We start from the raw sequence: 19,162 nt of genomic DNA, 5'->3' as shown, positions 1-19,162 counted from the left end.
GAACATGTTGAGACCAAAGCTTCAAGAGGAGCAAGTGTACTCCTATTTATATGTCCAAGAGAAATAAAACATATGTCCCCACAAAAACTGGTACAGGAACGTTCAAGCAGAATTATCCATAATAGCCAAAAAGTGGAAACAACCCAAATATCCACTGATTGATGAATGGATAAATCAAATGTGGCCTATCTTACAATGGAATATTATTTGGCAATAAAAATGAATGAAATACTGGTACATGCTACAACATGGATGAACGTTGAAAATACTGTGCTAAGTGAAAGAAGCCAGTCACAAAAGACCACATATTGTATGATTCCTATGTAAAGGCCAGAACAGGCAAATCTCTAGAGAGAGACCAAAGTAGTAGTTGCCAGGAGCTGGGGGAGGGAGGAAGTGGGGAGTGACGGCAAATGGGTACAAGGTTTCTTTTTGGAGTAACGAAAATGTTCTAAAATTAGATTCTGGTGATGGTTGCACAACTTTGTGAATATCCTTTTTGAATTTGGTGGATATTCACAATATCCTTTGTGAATATGGTGAATAACCATTGAAATTGTACACTTTAAGCGGGTAAATTGTATGGTGTGAGGTATATCTCAATAAAGCTGTTAAAGGACAAAAAGAAGATGCTAGGAAGACATGCCAATGGAGACGAGCGACAAGCTGCAGGGGCAGGTGCATTGGAGGAGCAGGAGGGACACAGTCTGGAGTTGTCAGCTGGAAGGGGTGCACTGACACTGCGGGAAGTGAGACACACCTAGTGGAAACTAACAGGATCAGAGCAAGCAGCGGCGCAAGCCCCGAACCGTGAACCTACCGTGAGGGGATGGTATTGGTGACAAAGCAGAAGACAGAGGGTTAGAACACATAGCTAATAACTATCACCACCTACTGAACACTTCCTGGGCTGGGTCTCATCTGATCCTCACTAAACGCATGATCTCATTCAGCTCTTTCAATATTCCGATGTGGAGGGCAGGACTATCATCCCCATTTTACAGACGAGAGAACTGAGGCTCAGGGAGACAAGCTAATTTGTCTGAAGCTATCAAGTAGCAGAGTTGGCATTTTAACCTAGGCTGTGACTTCAGAGACTGGAATCACTATGCTCTATTGCCTTCCTTGAATCATAGTGATGATAATAATGCTAAAAACAGCCAAAATTGACTGATGGCCTATGTGTCAAGTGCTATGCTAAGGACTTAACATGCATTTTCGCATTTGCTCCTCATAACAATCCCATAAGGTAGGTGCTATTGTCATCCCCATTTTACAGATTGAAAAACTGGGGCTCAGAGAGGTTAAGTAACTTGCCTAAGGCCACACGGCTTTAAATGGCAGGGCTTCAAAAAGCCTAAGCTCCTAACCAGCCAGGGGAACAGACCATGAGGAAGGAGATCCTGTGGCCCAGCTGTCCAGCTCTCACTGGGTTTCCACACCTGTCTAGCTTACAATAAATCTCAATGATTAGAGCTGATTTCCCTGTGGGAAAAAGGGCCTGACTAACAGGGCAGCTTTAGGAAAGAGGGAATGGATGACCAATGTCTCATGCCCTGTTGGGTTTAGTTAAAATGGAAACCATTAGGGCCTTTAGCAGGAGTGGCTGCTTGGAGGAGTGGAGTGGGGAGCCAAACGCACAGCTCGTGAAGCCGGAGGGTGGTGAGATGGATGGAGGCACACAGCCTTGACGACTATCCTGAGAGGGGAGGGGAGGAGGGGGAGGGAGCTCAAGGGGTTAGAGCTGGTTCCAGGCTGAGGGAGGCAAGGATGTAAGGAGGCTTCCAAAGGAGCTGGGGAATCTCAGGGCCACAGTACAACATCCACCTCATCCCTACAACAACCTCCACTTCCCAAGACACCACGCCCGGCACTCTACAGGGAGTAAGTAACCCATTTAAACCTCATGACCTGGGCCGGCCCCGTGGCTCAGTGGTTAAGAGCACGCGCTCTGCTACCGGTGGTCCGGGTTCGGATCCCGGGTACGCACCGATGCACTGCTTCTCCGGCCATGCTGAGGCCGCGTCCCACATACAGCAACTAGAAGGACGTACAACTATGACATACAACTATCTACTGGGGCTTTGGGGAAAAAAAGGAGGAGGATTGGTAATAGATGTTAGCTCAGAGCCGGTCTTCCTCAGCAAAAAGAGGAGGATTAGCATGGATGTTAGCTCAGGGCTGATCTTCCTCACAAAAAAATAAATAAATAAAAACCAAACCTCATGACCCCCTGTGAAGTTCTTATTCCAAACCCTCATGTCACTGAGGCATGGACAGGTAAGTCCCTGGCCCAAGGTCACACCAGCACAAGTGGCAGAGTTGCAGTTTGGATCCATGCCTGCCTGACTCCTTCCTACCGTTCTGTTGTAAAAGGCCTGGCCTGGCCAACCTCCCTGGAAACCTGGAGCCATCCCAGTGAACAGCACTAGAAGCCAACTCAACTGGCCATTCACAACATTCTATTTCAATGCAAACGGGCATGTGACCTTCCCAAAGGCCCCTCTCCATCATCACAGCATCAAGGGGAGGTGGCTCCAGCCTCTGTTCTGAAGGGGCCTAAACTAAGCTTGGGGTCCCTTTACTGCCGGGCTCCTTTCCCAGTCCGCCTCGACTCCAGTGCAGCCTTGGGTGACACAGTTCCTCTTTGGGGCCTCAGTTTCCTCCACAGTACAATGACAATACTCTTGACTTGGTCAATGCCTACTCCGCTCTCAGAGGTTGCCTCCCAAAAAGGCTTAGACTCCTCAAGCTTCCGACTCAGGGGGCAGCCTCCCTCTTCTGAGCTCCCGTAATGAAGATTGCCATTACAGCACGGAGCGTACAGCATGAAAAAATGACAGATTCATTTAGAGGTTTAAACACACGGATTTTTTTTTTTTTTAGAATTTTTTTAAATTTATTTTTTAATTTTTATTTATTTTATTTTTTTCCCCCAAAACCCCAGTAGATAGTTGTATGTCATAGTTGCACAGCCTTCTAGGTGCTGTATGTGGGACTCGGCCTCATCGTGGCCGGAGAAGCGGTGCGTCGGTGCGCGCCCGGGATCCGAACCCGGGCCGCCAGCAGCGGAGTGCCCGCACTTAACCGCTAAGCCACGGGGCCGGCCCATAAACACACGGATTTTGGTATTCAAATAAGTGTTTGAATTTGACCTTTCCTCCCATTAGCTGGGTAACCTGGGCAAGTTACTCGACCTGTCTGTGCCACAGATTTCTCAGCTGTAAAATGGGAGCGACAATGCCTATTACAGGGCTCTTACGGGCTGATGTGAGAATTACAGGGGCTGAGTATACGAAGCCCCAGGCACAGGACCTGGGTTTGCTGAGTGGTCAGGAACCCTGTTCTATTTACTGCTGCCCCAGCACCTAGCAAAGTACCTAAACTAGAACAGTGGCTCATTAAATGTTGAATGAAAAACGAGGTTCTCTCAGAGCCTTCTGGCTCTCAAGTTCTATGAGTCTATAAATAATTTATCCAGTGGTGGAAAGGAGCTGGTGCGTACGCGCCGCTGGAAGCATTTCCGTGGAGGCTGTAAGGCTATATGGAAAGAATCATGAACTAGGTGGAGGGCTGGACTCATTGAGGATGGGACTCTGTCTGGTTGGTCTCCGCATCCTCAGTCCCCGGGATGGGGCTGAATGAATGTGTGACCTATAAGGACCTTTTCACATTGGGGTTCATACCTGGTAGATGTGCTTGACGTGCTGGATCTTGGGACCCTTGGTGGTGAAACTGATATAGAGTGTGGAGTCTTCTTGGCTGTGGAGAGAGAGAAGAGCAGAGGTGGAAGGTGGAGAAGACAGCAACCCACTCTCCAGGGGGGCAGGGGGCCTGGGCCGGGGGCAGCCTCTGAGTTGCCAGCCACTGTGCTAGGGACTGCACAGGCAGGATCTCATTTCATCCTGACAACGCCCTGCTATTTCCCTTTGGAAACTAAGGCTCGTGGAAGGCGTCAGCCTCTTGCCCAAGTCCCGCAGGGGAGTGGAGGGCCAGGACTGGAACCAGGCAGTATGCCTTTGGAGCCGAGTCCTCCCACTACACACCACCCCACTAGTTTCCACTGTACTCTGGGCCCCACTGCTCATCTCTTAGATGACTGCACAGCCTCTGGCTCCCTCTCCCACCCCATCCTTCCACTGACCTTCCTCATGTTACTACTCAGGAACTCAGCCACTCACCTACTCAGAATCCAGCAATGGCTCCTTGCTGCCCACAAGGGTCAGGTCCAAAGCCCCCCATGTCTGGACCTGCCCACTTCCCAGTCTGCCTGTGTGCTGCTCCCCGACACGTACCTGCCCTCTCCTGAGCTTGCCCACTCCCTGCTCCCCGGATCTGCCCCACTGTTTGCTGCCTCCATGTCTTTGCCTATGCTATTCTCTCTGATGAGAATGTCCTCCCTCCTTCCCGGCCCTTACCCGAACCCCCTCATCCTCCAGACCCTAATTCAAGCCTCAACTTCTCCATGACCCCTTCCATCTCTCCTCTGACCTGCATCATCTTTCCTGGCTCTAATTTCATATCACACTTCAGACAGTATCATTCTGTTTGGCACTTGTGTTCAAAAGCACTAGAGATGGGCTCCGACACTGTCCCCGTCTTTCTCTCACTGAGCCAACTTGAAAAAGCCACTCCACTTTTCTGGCTTAATCTCCTTTTCTGTAAATGAGAAGATCCAACTAGTGATCCCTGTGGGTCCTTCCTGCCACACCATTCTGAGACTCACTGACACTGTGTGCATGAGTTTGGGCTCTCCTCCCCGACCATCAGCTCTCTGCGGGCAAAGGCCATTGTGCAAACTTTTCTCCTACTTCTTCCAGCACCGCTGGCTCCCAGGAGGGAGGAATTCTAGCACAGTTAAAAACAGTAAAGAGCTTGGCTGGCGTTTTGGAATCAGACTTGAGTTCAGATCCCGGCGTCAGTACTTCCTAGCAGTACGACTTTGGGCAAGTTATCTCCCTTCTCTGAGCCTCAGTTTGTTCATTAGTAAAATGGACAGAGGCACAGCCTCCTCCTGAGGTGTCGAAAGCTCCAGGGAAAGCCATCAGCTGTGCAGTGCAGCTGGCAGAGTCTGACATAAGGTCAGCCATCAATGTACTTTTTCTTCTATCAGTAAATGCTGCTGGAATCAGTTCTAATTACCCCTGGGGGGGCTCTAGGAAAGGGAGAGGGCTTTGAGGGAGAGCCTTGGGAGGCAAGGTTGGGGCCCTGGGTGGGGAGGCTGAAATAGGAGGAGAGGGTTGGATGGCTGCTCGGGACTTACTCCTCAGTCAAGATGTTGATGGGGTACAGGACTGGGATGCTGGTGGTTGCTGAGTTGTCCGTCAGGAGGCCTGAGTCCTCATTTTCACTGCATTTGGGCAAGGTAGAGGGCAGTGTTAGGAGAAGGGTTTGGCCAGGACTGCATGGCAGGTTGAGGCCGGGGCAGGGATGCTGGCAGGGGCCTTGCTGGGGCCTGCTCACCAGCTCACATTGGCGTGCAGCTCTACAAAGTCCCCCCAGGAGCTGTTCAGCAGCGTATGAAACATCACCTGGATAACAACCTGGCAGGAAAGGAAAGGAGAATGAAGAAGGAAAGGGCCTGGGCCTCAGGGGGCAGCCTGAGCACCTCACAGCCCCCATGCCCAATAGCCATTATAACCGGGACCACTTATTGAGTGCTCAAACACCGGGCTAGGGGTTTTCTCCCCATGGCACAGATGAGGATACTGAGGTTCCAAATGGTTAAGTCATGGGTATAAGCTCCCCAAATAAATAACTCAACCCCAGGTTTGTCTGATTCCAAAGTCCAGGCTCAGACATGACACGAAATAGCTCTGCATACATTCCCTTTGGGATAGGGGGCGAGGTAGGCGCTTCTTGGCCAGTCTCTTGCACCCTTCCCCAGAGCCAGGAGCTCCCCCTACTCCTAAGTTCACAGTCCTTGGGCTGCTTGGTTCTCAGGGGCTCAAAACACTCACCAAACTGCCTGTTCTAAAGATGGGAGAGCTCACGTTGCAAGAGAGGGTCCTGGTCAGAAGGTTGGGCTCCTCGGGCAGCTCCTCGCAGCTCACAGGTATCTGGCTGTGAGGCTGGGAGTGAGGAGAAAGAACGAGCTTTTTAGTGGGCAAGGTTCCCCAGAGGCCACCAACCCTCAGGGCCTACCTCCTGCATGGCTATGTCCCTGCCAGGGCCCATTCTCGGAGGGGGGGGGCCAAAGAACCAGGGGTGCAGAGAGAGGGTTAGTGCAAAGATGTTCGTCATAACGTTATTTACAACAGTGAAAAACTGGAAATAATCAAACAGTTCAAAGGGCTAGAAATGGTTCAGTAAATTGCAGTACAATCACAGGAGAGAACGTGGAGAGATCGTTAAAATGCTGCTACATTTTCACAGTCAGCAACCACTTTGAAAATGAGCTTGATCCTGGGCTGAGCAGTATGAAACCATTCATCTTCATCACAGTCTGTGAGGGTCTGATTTCAGCCTCAGATTGGGAAGGGAGTTAGAGAAGGAAAAAGAGGCTCAGGGAAGTTAAGTGACTTCCCCAAGGGCTCACAGCTGGGTAACAGCAGGGATCTGGTGGGAACTTGAACACACGACTGTTTCACTGCAGATCTCAAGTTCTTAATCACTCTACTAGACGCCCCTTAAGGAAGCCTTTAATATTGTTGTATAAGATTAAGTCAAGTGCCCGTCAACAGAAGAATGGATAAACACAATATGGTAGATCCATACAATGGAATACTATTCAGCCTTAAAAAAGAAAGAAATTCATATATGCTGTCACATGGATGAACCTCAAAAACCTATGCTAAGGGAATAAGACAGACACAAAAGGACAAATATTGTGTGACTCCGCTTATATGAAAAATCGAAAATAGGCAAATTCATAGTGATGGAAAGTAGATTAGCGGTTACGAAGGGCAGAGGGTGGGGAATGGGAGTTATTGCTTAATGGGTAGAGAGCTTCTGTTTGAGATGATGAAAAAGTACTGCAAATAGATAGTCGTGATGGTTGTACAATATTGTGAATGTACTTAATGCCACTGAATTGTATGCTTAAAAATGATAAACTGGTAAATTTTATATTATGTATATTTTACCACAATAAAAATTTTTAAAAAAAACATGGAGGAAAAACAACTATATGGAGAGCAAAATGCCACTTGGTTAAAACAAATATAGAATAAATAAACATACAATGTAATTTGTACATATGCATATAGATAAACAGAAGGATAAACACCAAAATATTACAAGTTCTGACTGCTGAGTTGTAGTAGTAGAGCTGATTATCTTCTTTAAACTTCTCTGTAATTTCCAAGTTTCTGTGGTGATCATGTATTACTCTCGTAATAATAATTTAAAAAATAAGAGTTGTATTTAAAACAACCTAGGCCATCCCTCAAAAACACTTCGGTCACCTCTAGGAGAGAGGTAGCTTGATCTCACTGAACCTGTGCACATCTTGGTCACCAGGTCCACAAGCCTGTGTCACACCCTCCATTTCATGTGACTCTCTCACTAACCCTCTGAGTGTCCCCAACTTCACTTTTTAGTTGTGGAATCTGAGGCCCAAAGAGGGTGAACCTTGCTTCTCAAGTCAGAGAGCTCGACGGTGGCCATCAGGCTGAAAACGCAGATGACCCTAAGTCCTCTGCATGCCAGCTGCTGCCCACATCTTCAGGCTGTCCTGGCTGCCTGAGGCCCCTAGAGGCGAGCAGAAGCTGCAGGGACAAGCGTGGCATGCGGGCAAGCCCTGCCTTCTCGCTCACCTTGAGCATCTCCACTTTGCGGAAGGACAGTCCCCCGGAGTATCTCAGGCCGAGCCTGACCCAGTAAGCATCTTCTCCTGAGTTATTCAGTGTCAGCTCCACAGAGAGGCTGGCAGAGGGGGTCAGACGCAGGACTTTGGATCTGGGGGAAGATCAGAGAAAAGTTATGGGGGCCATAGTAAAGGAAGCAGGATGGGAGGTGGGGAATTTCAGAACTGAGGGATCTGGGACGCCAGAAAAAGTAAGTACATAAAACATAAGCTCCTATGCATGGGGTTTAAGTTTTGTGATCTCATCTAATCCTGACAGGAGTGCCCCAAGGGACTTGCATTTCTCAGAGAAGGAAACTAAGGCCCAGATGACACATCTAGTGAGTGCAGATGGGGGTCTTCTGTCTCCACCTCCAGTGTTCTTTCTAGCACACAGGAGCTGTCTCAGGAAAACACCAAGTGGAATAGGAGGGCCTGGGGGTTGGGGGGCTGGAAGCCTTACAGACCTTTCATGGGAGAAGGACACCTTCAGGTTTGCTTCACATTTCTTGTCCTCTCCGCAGTTCTTCTCAAAAGGGATCTGAAAGACCAAGAAGAAAGCACTAGGAGGCTCAGGCCCCCAGACCCAGGAGGGCCTGACCCTGGTCTCTCTGTCTGCCCCTCTTCACCTCTTACCTCCTTGGTCTCCGAGTGTGCTGAGGGTCTCAGGATGGGCTGTATGTCCTGGTCCTGCTGAGCACAGATGAGTGAGAGGGCCGGGAGACAGGAAAGGTTAGTTGAGGTAGCAGAACTCGTGGAAGAGAGCTGGAGGGGCTCAGGGCTTGGGGCTCAGCAGGCTGGCTATGGTCTGCACTCCCAGGAGCCAATGCCTTCCCTGGGCAGGCCCCACCCTCCTGACTCAGCCCAAGGCCATCTGTGCAGCCCTCCTCCAATGGCAGCTCCTCAAGGGAGGCTGAAGCTCTGGGTGTCTATTTCCTCTCCTAGACAGGAGGTCTGGGCCTTGACAAAGCAGCTCCCACAGTTCCTCCTAGCCTGTCTCCTCCCCTGGCAGAGACGCCTCGCTGCACAGCCTCTGGACACACCTGCCTGTGACTTGCTTTTACTGTGCTTCTCCTCTGTGAACCCTATCTCCCTCCTAGAACAGCGCTCCATCTCTTATCAGATCAAGGCCAGTTTTTCAACATTTCCAGAGCTTCTGCTCTGGGCCAGGCCCCATGCTGGGTACTGGGTATACACCAGAGAACAAAACAGACACACCACCTGCCCTCCCAATCTGAGGAAATCGTCAAGCGTTATGATGGGACAAGTAGAGGATATACTTAAAGCATGTAGAAGGGAATCCTATCTCACACTTGAGGATCAGGGAAGCTTCCTGAAGGAACGGCATCTCAATTGAAATCTAAAGGATAAGTGGGAGGGAGCCAGGTGAGGAGAATGGAGGAGGAGAAAGAAAGAACAGTCTATACAAAGGCCCAAGGCAAGCGAGATTGTGTCTGTGCAAGGAGCAGGAAGATGCTCAGACTGGCTGGAGTGCTGTGTGTCACAAGGGGCAGGAGAGAGAAGCAGGGTCCAGGTTCCCTTGGGCCTTGCAAGCCATGTTAGGGAGTTGGGACTTTATCTTGAGGGCGATGGGGTCGTAGAAGTATTTTATGGGTTATCAGCTATATGTTCTAGAAAGCCTCCAGCCTCCTCTGCTTCTAGGCCACCTGCCAAGCAGCCTCCAGACTCTTCCTTCCTGGCGGCCTCTGCTGACTGCTGGCCACCCACCCTCAACATTCATACACAGATTCCCACCACCCACTGGACCACAGCCAGTCCCCAGATGGGCATCTATGGCTTCTGTCTTGCTCAGTTGTCCTTCTGCCGAAGCCACGCCCCCCTCCCCATTTCCCTTGAATGTACACCATACATTCCCTCAGGCTCCTTCCCCGGCCTCTCCTCTCTCCATCTACCCAAAGTCTACTCATTCTGCAAGATCCAGAGCCAGTGACACTTCCCCCAGGAAGGCTTTTTTGATGCCTGTGACCTCAGGTCTCTTTTTTACCCTGAGTTCCTGCATCACACAGTTTGGCATTTAATTCGTGCCAATGGCAGAGACTGCTGGTTGTCCCCATACTGTATCTCCTTCCTCACCTTCTGCCTTTAAAATAAAGCCTCCACTTTTTATCTGGTCACATGGCCAAGTGGACAGACTATATGTCTCTGGCTCTCTTGTAGTCAGGTGTGACCATGTGACTAAGTTCCAACCAATGAGATGTAAGTGAGCGTCATGTGGCTTATCGGGAAATGTTCTTAAAGGGAAAGGGTGTGTTCTTCTTCCACCCTCTCCCTCGCTTTGTGCTCTCATCACACCAAACCCCTCTCATCACACCAAACCCCTGGCAGCTTTACGCCTGTGCTCACACTACACCTTCTGTCTGAACGCCCACCTGCTCTTCTCCACATGGGGACTTTCAGGGTCACCTCTTGTGGGAAGGCTTTCCTTATCTTCCAAATATGTGGCATAAGATTGTTGCCTCCCGGTATCTGACTTTACCGTAGCCTTATCACAGCACGTTGTAACTGTCTATTGACTTCCAGTAGCAGCCTCTGAGCCCCTCACAGGGAGGGACCATGTTTTATTTACCTTAGTGGAGCCTGTGCCCAGAATAGGGCTTAGCACATGCAGGTGCTCAATCAGCTTTCCTTAAGTGCATGATGAGCATCTGGTGGGTAGGGGCTTTAATTTTTCCATAAGCACACCATCCCATCGTTATCTTCAAATCTCAGGAGAGTGAGCATGCGTGGGGGGGAGCGCACTCATTGCATGCTGCTAAAAGCCACAAGAAAGAATGCACTTAGCAGTCACCGTGCTCCAGCTCTGGGAGAGGCCTCACAGTGTCGGGACTCATTTTATAGGTGGGGTCATAGTCCTAGAGAGAGAATCTGGTCATGTTCGTGCCAGGAAAATAAATCCACATCTTCAGGCTTCCAGGCCCAGGTCCTTTCCACCAGACCGTGCTGCCTTCCGAAGAAGTCAAACTACCAGCTGAATGTCAAGGGTTGCAGAAAAGGAAATCAGGCTTGTGGTACTGGGTGGGGAGTGCGTGGTCTGGTAGACTACGGTAGACATTGTTTTCCTCTTTTACATCATAACAGCACCCCAATCTGGCTTTGAGGGAATACACCTGGGCAAGAACGCTAATCAGAGTGCCCTGTCCTTCCACAAATAAGGGACGGTCCGAGGCCTTCTGAAGTCCTCTCCCCAGAATTTGCATCTTGAGCAGAACCAAGAGCCTGATGAGGTCTGAAGCTGATGCACGGCAGGGGCCTGGAGCAGATTCACTGAACGGGCTGTGCCCTGAGGAATCCATCCTTTCCTTCCTCTCAAAAGCCCCCCGAGCCTCCACCCTCGGTCCCCTTCTTCCCAACCTTGCTTTTCCAAATTTCTCTTAAATACAAACTCCCATAAATTCCTTTCCTGCTTAAGTAAGCCATATTTGCTTTCTATTGCTTAAAACCAGAGACTCCTATATAATACAATCTTGCTAAATTGAATTTCTACTCTCCCCTCCTTCCTATTAATTCCCTCAGCCGATCTCTTCTTACCTCCCTTTGGTCCCTCGGTGTCCCTTCTTCCTCCCAGAGAGAGAAATTTACGGAGACGTTGATGGGAGAGATGAGGTCTTGAATGCATACCTGAGGGTGATAAGAATACAATCTATGTCGTGAGTTTAACCTTTACCACACTTCCAGTTAAAGGCACGCTTTGTCCATACTTTACAAATGATAAAATTCCAGTAGTTAGTTGTCTTCTGTACCAGTAGTGGAAATATGTTTACTACATATCAGGTGTTTATAATATGCCCAGGGTTACTTCTCAGCACAAGTGTCTGTCTGCAGCCCCAATTCCATGGCAGACATTGCTAATCAACCACAGCACTTCTTCCCATTGAGTCCTAACAGAAGCCCCTGAATCTCTGTCACACTGCTCTACGCAGCCATTATCAAAGTTTGCACAAGAAAAGAATATTCTAGAATAACTATGGATGAGTCCTAGTCTTTTGTGACATTACCAGTGCCTGACTCTGGCACTTTGTAGACACTCAAATCATATTCACCTAAAGTTTCTACCAACCCGAAGAGGTAGGCATTATTATCTCCACATTAAAGATAAGGAAAACAAGGTCTAAAAAGGTGATGGGATTTTCCTGAGGACTAGAACTAGGAAGTGAACCCAAATCTGTCCAACTCCCAAGTCTAAAGTCTTTCCATCATGTCACAGTGCCTCTTCTCTGAAAATGTTTATAATTTCCAAATCTTGTAGTGGGGGGGTGGTGGGAAGAGATAGAAGGGCACTGAGTTGAGGTATGAATTAAATAATTGTGAGTTGATAATTGTTGAAACTGGGTGATGGGTATTTGGGGGTTCATTAAAGCATTTTTCCTACTTTTGTGTATTTGAAATTTCCCACAATAAAAAATATAAAAAAAACTTGAAAATCTTATACACCAATCCTATATTCAGTCTTCTATGAAATATTTAAGAGACCAGAATAATTTAGTAATATCAATCTTATTTTACACAAGACTGTTATAAGCAAACTGAATTTGGGTATTTTAGCATTGTTTAAACTATTATTTAAAAAAAAAAAAACCTCTGGGGCAGGCCCAGTGGCGTAGTGGTTAAGTTCACATGCTTTGCTTTGGTGGCCCTGGTTCGCAGGTTTGGATCCGGGCACGGACCTACATACTGCTTATCAAGCCATGCTGTGGCGGCGTCCCATATATAAAGTAGAGGAAGATGGGCGCGGATGTTGGCCCAGGGCCAATCTTCCTCAGCAAAAAGAGGAGGATTGGCAATGGATGTTAGCTCAGGGCTAATCTTCTTCACCACACAAACAAACAAACAAACAAAAAACCTCTTTCTGGGATGGATGTTAATAATAAATGACCATGTGTGCCTGGCAAATAATGATATACCACTGTGACTGAATATTCCATAGCCATTAAAAATAATTATGAAAGCTGGGTAGCAGCATTAATATATGATGTCTGAAAAGAGTAGGAAAAAAATAAGTACTTTACAATGGTAATCATGTTAAAAACACTTAATGTAGATAGATTAGGGACTAGAAGAAAATATGCTAAAGGTATTATTACTACTATTGTACAGTAGAGGAAATGGTGTATGGAGAAATCAAAGTGACTTGTGACCCAGCTGGACAGTGCCATTGCTGAGCTTTGCACCCGATGTTGCCTCTCACTGCAGTCAGCTCCTCACCCTTCATTTCCCAGAGAAGTCTCACTGGCTCCCTTACCGGGAAGTGGAACCAAAACCCAGTGCAGGACATGACATCCGTGACAGCTGTGTTCCCGCTGAGTTCATGTCTCCCTCCGGGAAACAACCCCCGGCTTCTGGGCCGATGGCCATCCAGCTGCAGAGTGTAAGTGAGGTTGGCAACCAGGGGCCCTGGGCAGAGTAGAAAGGCAGGAGTTGAATGGTGGCGGATCCTGGTACCATAAGCCTGAATTTGGGGTGAGCAGCTGCTCTGGGGAGCAGGAGAACAGTACTGACCTTTGAATTGGGAGGTGAGAGACTTGACCTGGAAACAGACTGTGATGTTAACTCCTTCCTTCTTCTTGTCACTGGTTGAATAGGAGCACTCCACTTCATGCACTGGGATCTCGGCCGGGGTGAAGGACATCTGAGTGATGATATCCACCACAGGCCGCGCGCTGCAGGGCAGAAAATAACCAACTCTCTCCCTCGGCCTCAACTGCAATCCCCAAACAGACATGGGGCTCCATCTATCAGAGGCCAGAGGACTCTCCTTCCCTAAAGTAGACCTCAACGTCACTATCGCCTTGCAATGATGATAACAATGATAATGAGGGGCTGGCCAGGTGGCACAAGCGGTTAAGTGCGCGCGCTCCGCTGCGGCGGCCCGGGGTTCGCTGGTTTGGATCCCGGGAGTGCACCGACGTACCGCTTGGCAAGCCATGCTGTGGCGGCGTCCCATATAAAATGGAGGAAGATGGGCATGGATGTTAGCCCAGGGCCAGTCTTCCTCATCAAAAAGAGGAGGATTGGCAGATGTTAGCTCAGGGCTGATTTTCCTCACACACACACACAAAAAAACAATGATAATGAATTAGGGTGGGCTCCCCATGCATTCTAGCAGCCTTCTGACCCATTTTCCACACAGAAGAGTGAGCTTTTAAAAAGAGAAGTCACATCGAGCTCCTTCCATGCTTATAACCCTTCACTGATGCCACACAATATTCAGAATAAAATCCAAATGTTTTGCTATCCATGCCTACCTCTCCAGTCTTATCTCCTACCACACTCTCCTCTGGCTGAACATGTTCCAGCCACGTCAAACCTTGGCCTGCCTTGTGGCCTTGGCACATCCTGGGCTTTCTACATAGAAAGCTCTAACCCTAGATTTCTGCAAGCCTGGCTCTTTCACACCTTTCAAGTCCCAGCTCAAATATCACCTCCTCAGAGAGGCCTTTCTTGGCCTCCCAATCTATAGTGGGTCTCCCCTGCTACTCTCTCTCACAGTACCCTGCTCATTCCCCTCATAGCTCTTTTCACAACTTGTAATTACCTATTTAGTTGTTTAATTTTTTATTACATGTTTCCCCACACATCCACTCTATACCCAATGCCTGGTTCAGTGTTGAAGACATAGCAGGTGCTCAATAAATACCTATTCACTCCATGATGTCACATGATGCTTCCAAGTAAGGCAGGAAATGTCACCACCATTTCAAAGATGAGGAAACTGAGGTCCTGGGAAGCTAAGTGACTGGGGTAAGATCACCCAAGAAGTAAATGAGAGAGCTTCCATTTGAATCCAGGTCACCAGGTTCTAAAGCCATCACATGAGGTTGCTTCTCTAGGAGGCTTTAGTGTCAGACAGGCCTGAGTTCAAATCCCAGTCTGTCCCTGATTAGCAGCTGTTTCACCTAGACTAAGACATAAAGCCTGTATGAAGAGACCCTATCTCACAGGGTTGGGGGAAGACCAAAGGAGGTAATGCCTATAAGCGTCATTAGCACAACGCCTAGTACACAGTAACTGTTCAAAAGATGGGAGCTGAAATTATTATTAGGTGGGATCAGGAGTCCCGTCTTACCTCAGCACGATCACCTGACCCTCAGCCCCCACAGCCACATCTGCCAGGCCATCCTTTCCAAGGTCCTTCACCCCGTGGATGGAGCGTCCAAACCATCGAATTCCTGAGGACACCCGGGTCCCTTCTATCCGCTGAGACCAAGAGAGAAATTCACACTAAGCTAGGGAGAGGACAGGCTGAAGGGTGGGAAGAGTCAGGCTGGGGAGTGGGGTCTGGGTTTGGAGGCTTCCAGGTGCCTGGGAATGGGTTTTGATTGGTAGGCAGGATACCTCACCTGACTTGGCCGGGGGCTCAGCCCACCATGCCGCCCATTGAAGATGTACACAGCCCCCTGCTCCTCCAGAGGGGCTCCCACAGCCACGTCCATCAGCTCATCCCCGTTGATGTCTGTCAGGACAGTGATGGCTGCTCCAAATCGCCCAAGGGGGTAGCCAGGATCCCCCTGCAGTTCTGACACCACTTCAAACTCCAGCTGGGAAGGAGCAAGGCGACAGGTGCCACCTCAATCACTCAGCAGGCTTTCGGAGTGTGAGGCATTGTGTACGTGAAGAACACTAAAGAAATGTCGCATGTGGTCCCTCACAGAATTGGAATGGGGCCTCAGACTAACCTGAATTCAAGTCCCAGCTCCACCTCTTGCCATCTGTGGGACCTTGTGGTTTTGGAAAGTCACCCAGCCTTGCTGAGCCGCAGTGTCCCATTTGTAAGATAAAGCTCACAGTATCTCAGAAGGTGACTGGGAGGATCAAATGAGGTCCCATATATATAAAGTTTTGGCACAGGGCCTAGCACACCGTCTACCCCCAGTGATTATTAGCCATTGTTTGACTGTTGTTCTAAAGGTATGATTAATACATGATCAGAAGAGAAAGCCTTTCACAATAATTAGGACCTGAGTAGGCCTGGGAATCTGTTTCTCCCACCCCCTCAGTTCAGTGTCCTGGTCCACACCTGTTTTCTCTGGTAGACAAACACTCGGCCTCCTCTCTGCTCCCCATAGAACAGAGGAGCTCCAATCAGCAGCAGCTCTGTCTCCCCATCTTGGTCCATATCAACACCACACAGCTCTCCACCAAAATAAGAGCCAACCTGCAGGGAGAGGAAGACGTTTGAGGAAGAGCCCATGAGCAGGACACCCCACTCCCCCTCAGCTGCACCACATCCCTCCTACTCCAGTCTCTCAAATAAAGGCTCAAGTCCTGGATTCCACTTACAGCCTGTATGAATTAAGACAAGTTGGCCTCTTTGAGGTTTCTTAAACTGGCAAGTGGAGATGACAAAGCTTACCTCAGAGGGTTTTGTGAGGAACAAATGTGACAGCGCCTGGCACAGGGCCACAGCACAGTAAGTGGGTGAGTGTTTAGGAGACAGCAGGGAGCATCTACCAGTCCCTGATCTGCAGACGCCCTGGGGCCCTGCTCACCTGGACCCCCTCTATTTTCTGGATTTGGCTCCAGTGTCCTCTGCTCTCCAGCTCTCGGAACAGCAGAACCTGCCCCACATGCTGGTATCGGGGGGCTCCAGCTGCCAGCAGTGATGGGAGCTCTTGGGAGGACAGCCAGGTCACCGTGTAACCTGAGGAGAGAGAGAGAGAGCAAGGGGCTCGGAGTCAGAAACACAGTGGCTGCTGGAAGAAGGTAAAACCCAGGGGCAAAGGGGGCAGAGACCTGGGAAACTGGGTTAGCAGCAAAGATGCACTGAAAGAGCCAGAAGACCTTCTCCTAAGAAAAGCAGCCACATGCTCTCAGTGGTACAAATCTTGCCAGCTTGGTCCAAGGCTGCATTTCTCAAACTGTGGACAACACACATGCCCGGGAAAAAGCAGCCCTGTACCACAAAGTAAATGTGTTGCATCTTCCCGAGTCTCAGTTCACCTGAGGCTGGTAAGGGAGACTACGTGTTTTTTATTTTATTTTATTTTTTAATCTTTATTTATTTATTTATTTATTTCCCCCAAAGCCCCAGTAGATAGTTGTATGCCATAGCTGCACATCCTTCTAGTTGCTGTATGTGGGATGCGGCCTCAGCATGGCCAGAGAAGCGGTGTGTCTGTGTGCGCCCGGGATCCGAACCCGGGCCGCCAGCAGTGGAGCGCACGCACTTAACCGCTAAACCACGGGGCTGGCCCCCTACGCGTTTTTTAAATAATAAAATAAAATGGGATACATTAGTAAGAAGATGCAAAGTTTGCATAAATATTAAAAATACAGCATAAGACTTGAAAAAATGTCCTGCTTAAAGATACCACTTCAGGTTATCTTCATCCTTCACAGTTGCTGTGGCGAGGGTCTCTCCCCTCTGTTACTGCACTGAGGAAATGGAGGAAACGCTGCAGGAAAGGAGGCCAGGGACCGGGCTACAGCCAGGAGCCACCCAACAGGAATGCTGATTCAAAAGATGACTAACTGACCCAATTTGATCTTCTCTGCTCAGAGCAGTTGCAAGTGAGTGAGAAAAACCGAGATGTCCGAGACTCGACAGCACGTGAGAGGAAGGGTGAAGAGGCTTGTATATTCCTGAAGCCCCAGGGTGAACCTGCCCTTTGAAATCAGAGAGACAAGGTTTTAATCCTAGTGCTACTACTTCCTAGCTGTGCAATCTTGAGAAAATTACTTCATGCCTCTGATCCTCAGTTTTCTCATCTAAAAAAATGGGGATAGTACCAAGCTTAGAGAGTGGTTTTGAGGATTAAATAAAACCATGGACATAAAGAATACAGGGGTGTGTGTGTGTGTGTGTGTAGTGGGGTGGGAGCCTAACTAGAGATTAAACTTTGGGGTTATTTCTTCTTCTTTAGTGAGCAGCATTGTCAGCTACTTTGTAGCACGCTGAAGAACAGAAAACCCCCTTGAAGCAGAGGTGTAGGCACTGCGGTGCATGTGTAGTGATCACTAGCACAAACGTTGGGCTCTACCTACTAGTTCTGTGACCCTAGGCGAGTTATTTCAACTCTCCTGGGCTCAGTTTCTTCATCTGTAAAATTGAGATGATAAAAATAGCTACTTACAGGGTTGTTGTGAGGATAAGATGAGATAAAATATGTCAATACATGTCAGGCACTTAGAACAGTGTCTGGTACATAATACTTTCTTAGTAAAGAACGTCAAAAAAAGAAAAAGAAAAATAACAGAGGGCAGCCTCCCTCAGAAGGGTAGATGCAAGATGAATAGGACCAATTTTCCCGAGGAAAGGATTTAATAAGATCTTTGTGTTCTGAGAGTTTGATAAAGGAGTGGCCCATCCCCATACAGGGGTCATGGAAGAGGCAGGGTGGAGGGTGCTGGTTCTAGATCTTTGAGAAGGCAGAACCTGGAAGCAGTCCTATCCCAGGGCTCTAGGAGCCAGTTTGTGCCTTGAGGCAGGCTGACTCCACGACTGGGAACTAACAGAGCTTTAACCTTGGAGCACAAGGGTGAGGCCTCTCAGCAGCCCGCAACTGCCATCACCTTGGATGGACAAGCACCCAGAGACCTGCGCAGGACAGGACCACAACAGTGACACCGTGAAGCAAGAGAAGCAACAGCAACCAGATTGACCAGACTCATTTCCTCTGCTTGGCACCTGAAGAACTCTTGAGACTGAATCAACCCTGGAGCTTCTGGACAATTCAAGACAGGGAAGCCTCAAGGAGGAGGTGCTCGTCCGCCTACTAATGAGGCAGGTTGTTTTAAAATGTATCCAGGATTTAATGGATAGGTATGACTGTGTGATGACACAGAGAGGTCACTGCATTGAAAGAAGTTTATTACTCACAGTTCCCCAAAGCAGGAGGCAAAGTAGGCCATGCAGGGCCGCCCGGGGGAAGCACCAGCGTCAGTGAGGAGGCAGAAGGAGAGAAGGGAGAGTATGGCCCAGAGCCCTTATTGTGGCTTTGGTGGGAAGGAATGAGTGAGGCAGGGTCGGTAAGCTTCAGCAAGCTCAGGATTGGACCAGTTGGCATAAGGTTGGCAGGCTCTGGGCTTCAGGGGTGGTCTTAGTTGTCTAGTACTGGCCCAGCGGTCATTTAGGTCAGAGGGTATATCTGCTTGGTGTGTGGAAGTTAGTTAAAGTTGGTGGTTGGATATGGGCTCTGGATAGGCTGGTTAGCATATGGAAGACCTGCCCACGGGCAAGTTGTTGACTCCCTGTCAGAATTAGCTAGCCCCAGGGAGGCGAGTCTCTCCCAGATTAGCAAAGCCTATTGATGTCAAAGCATCATAAAATACAGAAAATAAAAACATGATTCATACACAGGTGAGGGGCTGTTAAGGGAAAAATTAAGAATGTTATAACTGTATTTAAACTCTGAGTTT

General features: G+C 48.8%; 1 protein-coding gene across 4 annotated transcripts in view; it reads right to left on the bottom strand.

Moving 5' to 3' along the window:
- Window positions 1-19,162, bottom strand: part of ITGAL (integrin subunit alpha L) — a 39,494-nt gene that overhangs the window by 7,921 nt on the left and 12,411 nt on the right. For 2 of the 4 annotated variants that reach the window (XM_087417309.1, XM_087417311.1), the window contains exons 12-25: window positions 16,294-16,445; window positions 15,822-15,959; window positions 15,145-15,342; window positions 14,871-15,001; window positions 13,304-13,464; window positions 13,047-13,198; window positions 11,336-11,425; window positions 8,423-8,479; window positions 8,254-8,327; window positions 7,758-7,899; window positions 5,961-6,071; window positions 5,464-5,543; window positions 5,264-5,350; window positions 3,687-3,762 (exon numbers count right to left, since the gene is read on the bottom strand). In XM_087417309.1, the coding sequence (XP_087273435.1) occupies window positions 3,687-3,762; window positions 5,264-5,350; window positions 5,464-5,543; window positions 5,961-6,071; window positions 7,758-7,899; window positions 8,254-8,327; window positions 8,423-8,479; window positions 11,336-11,425; window positions 13,047-13,198; window positions 13,304-13,464; window positions 14,871-15,001; window positions 15,145-15,342; window positions 15,822-15,959; window positions 16,294-16,445 (1,649 nt within the window). The remainder of the gene's footprint in view (window positions 1-3,686; window positions 3,763-5,263; window positions 5,351-5,463; window positions 5,544-5,960; window positions 6,072-7,757; window positions 7,900-8,253; window positions 8,328-8,422; window positions 8,480-11,335; window positions 11,426-13,046; window positions 13,199-13,303; window positions 13,465-14,870; window positions 15,002-15,144; window positions 15,343-15,821; window positions 15,960-16,293; window positions 16,446-19,162) is intronic. The other 2 variants (XM_087417310.1, XM_087417312.1) reach the window with 1 other exon arrangement.

Source organism: Ceratotherium simum, chromosome 26 (assembly GCF_057802395.1).
Source record: "Ceratotherium simum simum isolate JZ-2026a chromosome 26, ASM5780239v1, whole genome shotgun sequence".
NCBI classification, from domain to species: domain Eukaryota; kingdom Metazoa; phylum Chordata; class Mammalia; order Perissodactyla; family Rhinocerotidae; genus Ceratotherium; species Ceratotherium simum.
This window is presented reverse-complemented; position numbering and strand designations above follow the sequence as displayed.